The following is a 7709-nucleotide window of genomic DNA, read 5'->3' on the forward strand; positions in this document are numbered from 1 at the left end:
CCAGCCATACTTCGGGCAGCTACTGGGGAGCAGAAGTTACCGGGGAGAAAGAAGAGGCAGCAGCGCTTCCTTCAGCCGCTCGAAGCCTCCGGCACTGCAGCTCCACGGAAAGCACGAAGCAAGGAAACGCTGCGCAAACCAAGACGTCTGAAATACCTATTCGATAACCTACGGAGGGTTCATTTCTCTCGCCCGAGCGCTTCGATGATTTGCCGTAGACTGCGGCTGCAACTGCACAGAGGTAGGTTTCAAGTAAATTGTTAACGCAGCTGTGAGCCGATTCTGTGGTTTTAACTTTTTCGGCTGATGCCGTTCAGCAGCACCACACAAACGTCAACGATTAACCTGTCCTCCTTTGCAGAGCGTGCTGGGCTGTCACTCAAGCTCAACTTCCTAACTGACCCTTGCACTCTGCTGTCAGGGTCGCTGTGCTCTCACGTTGCTGAACGGCGCATCTAACTACAAGCTGCCGGGGCACATGCAAAATTCACAATAAATTCTAAGGATGGGAATGACCAGCTTGTGGATTACTGTGGAGGAATAATAATGATTTACCTGAAATCAAAGAAGTCCAATGCAGTCATAGTTTCCAAAACCGAGAACTGTTCCACAAGTAATTTCAGAATCATTGAAATCCTGTTCATTCGAGTAATAACCTTCAGCATGTTCCTCTCATCTCTTACCTGTACAAAAAAATTAAAGATCATAAGCAGACAGAATGGTGTTCTTTTTATACTCTACCTACTTATTTCAGGTCTTTTCACTGTTGTGCATCACTGTAGTTCCCAAGTCCTTTCCACGTGAAATCCATAGCAGCAGAATCTCATATTGAATAGAGCGCCCTGTTTTTAGCCAAGAACGGAAACTATAATTTTCAAAGATTGAAATCTGTTTTTCTCTGTCTGATGATACATTACAACTAGGCCAAATATAAAGGAATTTTTTTCTTTTCTACATTTTTCACTGAAATCAAAGTCACCACAAGAAATTAAATTCTAGACCAAAATAATTTATATCATGATCACTTCCAATTATTACAATGTTATCTTTAATTATATAGGATATAATATGATAATTATAATTTCTATTCTAATCACTTCTAGAATAATTTCTACTATTGCGAAGGAACAAGTCATAAGGTCGGTGTGGAAAGTACTGAAAAGTTGAGAAACGGAATAATCCGACAGGTATATCAGGAGAGCACATCTAAAAAGATGTTCATCAGAGATGTGCATTAGCAAGCAGAGGAAAACAGAGAACACTGCATGCGGTGAGAAATAGAAAGTATTGAACGGAAAACACAGAATATCTCTTCTGGCTAAGTTGAACACGTTGCCTGCAGAGGAGTCTGCTAAAATTCCTGTTAGCTTCAATGGAATCAAATTTCTCTTTAAAAACCAGGGCACACAACTGGGAAACATCAAACTACAAAAATGAAAGATAAAACCATTTCCTTAAGGTTAAGTAGACAGTGAGATGATTAACAGTGACATTTCAAATTGTCATTATAAGCAAAGTTACATTTTTCACAAAAATAAATAATGAAAAATTATTCTGCTTAAGAACTGATTTTGATCAGGTATAATTTGATATAATGTTCAACTAAAAAGCCAACAAAATTATGAATGTGGAGGACAATAAAGAACATTTTCATTGGACATTATGATAAAATGGTTCCTTCTTTCAGTCTGGTCTAGTTTCAAATTTTCTTCATATATGCATACTGATGATGTTATTCAAGGTATTTCTCAAATTACACACAGTCAGCCTCTTTTTGTGGAAGTAGTGTCAGGTCAGGAGTTTTCCTTTGTTATCCCTTGTTATGAGGTGTGTTTAGCTTTGGACAGATGTTTAGAGATGTTCAAAATATTAATGTTATATTTGTAATTTTTAGAAATTCTCATACAATTGTACACTGTGATTTTGATTATTACTTTTTTGTTGGATTTAATAATACACAACTACTGAAAAGAGTTTTCCTTTTGTATAGCAGATACTGGATGGAAAGATATAGTATGTATACTTCAAAAAAAAAATCTAATAAAGGCAGAAGTGAGTTTTCAACCTGTTAGCCCTCTGGTTTTCAGTTTTGCCTCCGAGCATTCTTTATCTGCAGTAGAATATTCTTAAATTAAGTTTCTGCAGTTATCCAGTACTAGTAGGAGAGTATGAGAGCATTTTGGCCAATGGAACCGGTCTTGGAGAGTGATCTACACAAAAGGCAGACTTCATGAGGAAATAAGATTTTGCAGATCAAATGTCTGTACTATCATGATAAGAAGAGCCACTCAGCCAAATTTCTTTGGGTTTTTTTGATGCTGTTTTTAAAAGAGAGCACATGTTGTTTTAGTAAACCCAAATATATCAAGCTGGAAGGCTGGAGGCAAGAGAAAGAGAGGACTGGATTCTCCCATAATTAGTATATGCTCTTAACTTACATGGCCATTTTGGAAGATCTCCCGCACAGAGTCCATTTCCCACAGAATCTGCTTAAACCAAAGTTCGTAAGCTACAACAAGGAAGGCATTGTTAGCATTAACTTCAACAGTACTTTGTTTTTTCTTCATAGCATTGACACAGTAAAATTCTTACATTTTGATTTGAAATGAGTAGCCTATGTTTACACTGCTGGTGTATAAAAAGATGCTGACACCCAAACATATTGCCTGTTCCAGTATGCTGTCCTTTACCTAAACATGAAATAATCTAGCGTCGAGAATGTTAACGGATTTTTTTAAAGCATGTTTTACACATCAGATACTTGATGTACAGAATGTTTATTACAAAAGGGGGAAAGAACAGTCTAGATCTGATACTGCAATAACAGCTAACTCCAGAGCTGCTTACAATCTTTATGTCATCTACATGTTTCCTGTCAAGAACAGGAAAATATCATCAGGCCAGTGCCTGCAAAATACGTGGATATTAGCAGCTGGGGAGTGCCTCACCAGTATGCAGGCTTTTAGACAGATGGTTATGGTTCCTTAAGCATGGAGTTGATTACAGCCTTACAAATGATATAGGGATATATAAAAATATAAATGCAGATAAAAAACAGAGCAATTGTAGTGATTGTGTCCAAAATGAAAACCCATTGTATATTGCATGTTTCAGCATTAAATAACCCCCTGTGGCAAAAATGCTGATCGACCACCACTGAACTCCTTCCAACCACTTACCTTGATGCGTCACAATGAAAAGATGCTCATCGTGGATTTTGTTTCCTTTCTTCTCACTCTGAAGTTCTTGAGCATTCAGTATTTTGTTCAGCTTAAAAATAAAGATAGGACTGTTGTGTAAAGCCCTCAATTCTGCTATTAGCAATGGTAGCCCTACTGTGTAGAGCTAATATTTAAGGATTTATGTTAAAAAAGAAAAAAGCCTTATATTCCAGGGTGTATGAGAAGTTAGACTAAATGGTCTCAGGTGTCACTTATTTGAATTCTTTAAAAAATCTTGCCTAAAATAGAACATTTCGGTACCTCAACTAGTAAAGTTTGGTAAAGTTTGGAAAATCATTTAAAGAGTGTTTTTAATTATAAGAAAAGAGAAAACAAAATATCCAGCACATTTTCCAGATCTTGCATCAACACTGTCATTGTTTAATGAAAACAGGGATCCTATAGTAAAATTCTGTGTAATCATGCAATAACATATCTGCGCAAGAGCTCTGATTTGAGACTGTACTAGTTATTTCAGTTCTGGCATTACTAACTTTTTTACCAAGTCAAATTCACAATCTCATCATAGTTGCTGTAAAAAAGTCTTTGCAATGTTCCATATAATATGTCAACAAATTAGTCTTCTGTTGACAAGCACAGAGTAATTCCACTCACTTCAGTTCCTGCTGTCATTAAAAAAAAAAAAAAGAAAAAAGTCTGGGTTCTTTTATTACTTAGGGCAATTTATTTTTGCTTATTGCTTAATTACTTCTAGTTGTTCCAGGGTTTTTTGTCTGTTTTTCTTGTGCCCCCCAGTTTCTGCAATATATTTTTCCAGCCAAATATTCTGGGCTTTCATGCAATAATTCAGAGAAGTTGCACACAGCTGCTAATGTGGAGAAATTGCCAAATGGTGATTGTCAGAGCAAAGAAAGCCTTTTGTCGTGCACCTCTTTACAGTTTAGGTTTACCAATATCAATAATTCCCTAACAAAACCCCTGAAATATCCATCTTCCCTGCAGTTTGAGAAGCCGTCCCACAGTCCACCTGCGCCATCCCAGCTGAGACCAGCACCTGTGCCCATGAGTACCCTTGGAGAGCTCAGGTAGGCAAAGGGCACTCGGAGATCTGCCTTAGTGACTGGCTGACTGCTGTCAGCGTGGGATGGGGAGAAGCATCAATCACAGGTCCTGGCTCTAGTCTAAAAAGCATCCAGGGCAGTAAAAATAAAATCCTTAAACTTACTTGTAGGTAGTCTCCATAGACAAGTCCACCTTTGCTGGCTTTATTTATCCCTTCTTGGGATTTGTCATCTTTTTCATCTTCCAAAGATAGCTTGTTCAAATTAAATCTAAGGAAAAATATTAAGTAAATATATAAACTACTAATTAAAGAACTACGAATACGCCTGCCTTTTTACTAACAGATGCATCCGCAATTGAGAAAATGAACCACTAAATCGGACTCTTGAGAAAAACAGCACACCTGAAATACATCTTGTCACAGCATTACATCTAGTTTGGCAAATAACGAGTGCTCAGACAAGCCCCTGTACAATCTCTCTTCCTTTAGCAATAGCCACCGCTGTCTATTCGCTGATAGTCATTAAATCCTCTCTGAACTTCCATACTTTACACCTTTTGAACTGACATTATGAAGCAAAACACAGGGACGAGGGACTTACAGGTAGTTGCTCCCCGCGAAGGGGCACCCGCTCATGATTCCAGGCTCCAAACTCGCTGAGATGCGTGCCGGGGAATATACTCCGCTAGTGTTCCCAAATCCGCCGTAGCAGCTCTATATGTAACCTTACCTCACCACCTAGGCCAACCCCCAAATTCTCCTCCTTATCCCTCAGCCCATCCCCACTTTTCAATAATTACAGAACCTATCACAGCACGAAGGTCAGTGAGTTCATGTGTTTGGCTCTCTAGGTTTGCTGTTTTTTTGTGGGGTTTTTTTGGTGGTGTTTCCCCCCCCACACCCCCCAATCAGTCAAAACAGGAATGGCATGCATACTTGTTTTGTCATACGGCACACACTTTTGTGCTTTTTCCTGTAAGGTTTCCACCAGTTGCTTCTTTGGGGACCAAGCCTGGTGTAAGGGGTAAGTCAATGAGAGGTCTGTGTGTGAGAAAAAGAATTTAATAAATTCACGAATTGTTGAAGTAGGTTTGTAACTTGCAGCCCTTGTATCAAAATATCGTGATACTTTTAAGTTTAAAAAGTGAAACATAGGGAAGAGGAAAGAGGAGGGGAAGGGAAGGAGAACATATTTCTATGGCAGAATAAATAATGCTTGTCAGAGATCTCAAGCAATACATATACTTTGAAAAAATGCACACGGATTAAGTAAAAGAACTAAAAATAATCATGTACAACTCATGCTGGTTTTCCAGTTAATTTATGAAAATTTCTTGATTTTATTTCCTCACGCAAAAGTTTCACTCTCATTTGTTGACAAATGTTACCCAATTCTGTTTAATCATCAGCTTAACACACAATGAAGTAAGATGTCACTAGTGTGCACTTCTTTCCTGCCTGCCAGCCTTTTCTGAAAAAAAAGTTAATGCTCAGTTTTACTGCAAACAAAACTACAAGTCCCCTGTGACCCCAGACCGTTTGCTCTCTGCAAGACTTACACTGCTTAGTGGTGTCTGTGTGGTGGTTTCAGCTATTCTAGTTACTTAAGAGTAGTTGGCTCATAAAAAAAAGTCATACACAGTACGTGGGTGACAGGATGTATATACCCTGCTAAGCCAGATGCTGTATGTCAGGCTGTACAAACATTAGCTTAAAACTAAGCTGAGCCACAAGAAAAGTAGGAATCCACTGAGGCAACCCATCAGCAAGGCGAAGGTGTAAGGTATTCTTCCTTCATGATGTAAAACCTGACAGAGTAAAAGAATCCTCTCGCCACACACAGCTACACATCTGCTTGGGACGCAGGCAAGCCGAGATGAAGGTGAAGGCTGTGCACTGGCACATACGTGTTGAAAATTGTGCTTTTCACCATCCTATTTGCACTCAAACAGCTTGAATACAAATGTAATAATATAATCTCTTACATCACAGATCTCAAAGGCATGGACAAGGAAGGTTTACCTTGTCATTTCTCTACACCTTCACCTGAAACATCCAGATTGAGCTTCCACAGTGAAATCAAACTCTCTTACCTTTTCTCATGGCACAAGCAAAGAAAGAGTGGGAACCTAGGAAAAATAAGGGTAGTTGAAAAATATTGCACGCTTAACCTCACCAAAGAAATTACTTTCTGTTTTCTTGTGCAGTTTTAGTTTCTTCTGTGGGACACAAAGAATAATAAACTTCCAGAGCAACTGTCTCCAACTTGCAGCCTTTGTATTGCCTACCCAGTAGGCGAAGGACTTTGAAGTCTCAGAGCCCTTTAAACTCAGCGCTTAACAAGTTGGGAAGTATTTGGGAAGTAATAATACCCTTAGTTGGTTCAGGGTTACAAAACATCCTCAAAATCCAGCTGAGGATACTATCTGAACCAAGCACTATACAAATTCCCCTTCTGATTCAGCAACAGACAAGCTTCAGTCAATCAAATAAATCGGCCAGACTGCAACAGTTCAGAAAGTTATTTCCAGTATTTCCAACATGTTCAAACTCTCTGTTTAGGGACCTCATAGCTGATTGCTCCCAAAGCACCTCCATCCTGAAAAACACCAGCCTAGCAACACTTGCGAAACTTGACAATCCAAACGAAACGCATCCACTACTCATTGCTCTTCCTTGATGACCATGCTCACTTCCTCCTCTTAAGCCCTCTTGTGCTGTTGCATTTAGAAAGCTTGGCTATCCCCAGGACCATCCTGCTGAGAGAACATTCCCAAGTGTCCCTGAGTCCTTTATCACCAATATCTGCCTTTCCAACAGTTCCCTTGTATTTCACTAGCAACAAAGAACCTTATGGTATGCATGAGATATGATTCTCCAAATCATCAGAAAACTGCAGACATTGGAAAAAAGAATAATGAGTAGTTTGTTTCCAGCCCACACAAGCACAGATTAAAAGACCCCTCAGGTTTGCCTCAACTCAGCGCCTTCAACGCTGTCTTGGCTGTGGATACCCGTAGAAATAAATGTGCTTCTGCCATGCTGCTCAAATTTGAGGCTCACTGTAGGGACCTGTTTTTCCTTTGAGTGGTTTGAGTGGCTTTTATGCCCCAACAGAGATTTTACAGCTACTTTGCCATTTCTTTATACTAGCATAATCATAACTGAGTCTTGATGAAAAAGCTCTTCCCATGTGAGTATCTCTGAAAGCAAAACATAACATTAGTTTTAATTGATGGTATTACTTTTTTCTCAAAATGCACCATCATTTCCCTTTTTCATGCTGAACACTCAGAACAACATAGGAGCAGATGTAACCACACACACAACTTGCTGTTCATGTTGTGGATGACTGAGCAAGGCTATGAAAACGAAGAGTGCGTGCGTGCCCTTGAACTCTTATTTATTTATTTACTTACTTACTTTTAATGTATGAAAGTCAGATAGAGAGACTTCTGTTCATC

The 7709-nt window shown here is 39.0% G+C and overlaps 1 protein-coding gene across 1 annotated transcript in view; it reads right to left on the reverse strand.

Annotated features, from left to right (window-relative positions):
* The window catches only part of TDO2 (tryptophan 2,3-dioxygenase), an 11462-nt gene extending 6581 nt beyond the window's left edge, over window positions 1-4881 (reverse strand). The window contains exons 1-5 of the mRNA XM_010286740.1: window positions 4847-4881; window positions 4408-4513; window positions 3180-3270; window positions 2439-2509; window positions 556-683 (exon numbers count right to left, since the gene is read on the reverse strand). Coding sequence (XP_010285042.1) covers window positions 556-683; window positions 2439-2509; window positions 3180-3270; window positions 4408-4513; window positions 4847-4881 — 431 coding nt within the window. The remainder of the gene's footprint in view (window positions 1-555; window positions 684-2438; window positions 2510-3179; window positions 3271-4407; window positions 4514-4846) is intronic.
* Between the last annotated feature and the right edge of the window lie 2828 nt (window positions 4882-7709).

Source organism: Phaethon lepturus, unplaced genomic scaffold (genome assembly GCF_000687285.1).
Source record: "Phaethon lepturus isolate BGI_N335 unplaced genomic scaffold, ASM68728v1 scaffold7275, whole genome shotgun sequence".
In the NCBI taxonomy this organism is placed as follows: Eukaryota; Metazoa; Chordata; class Aves; order Phaethontiformes; family Phaethontidae; genus Phaethon; species Phaethon lepturus.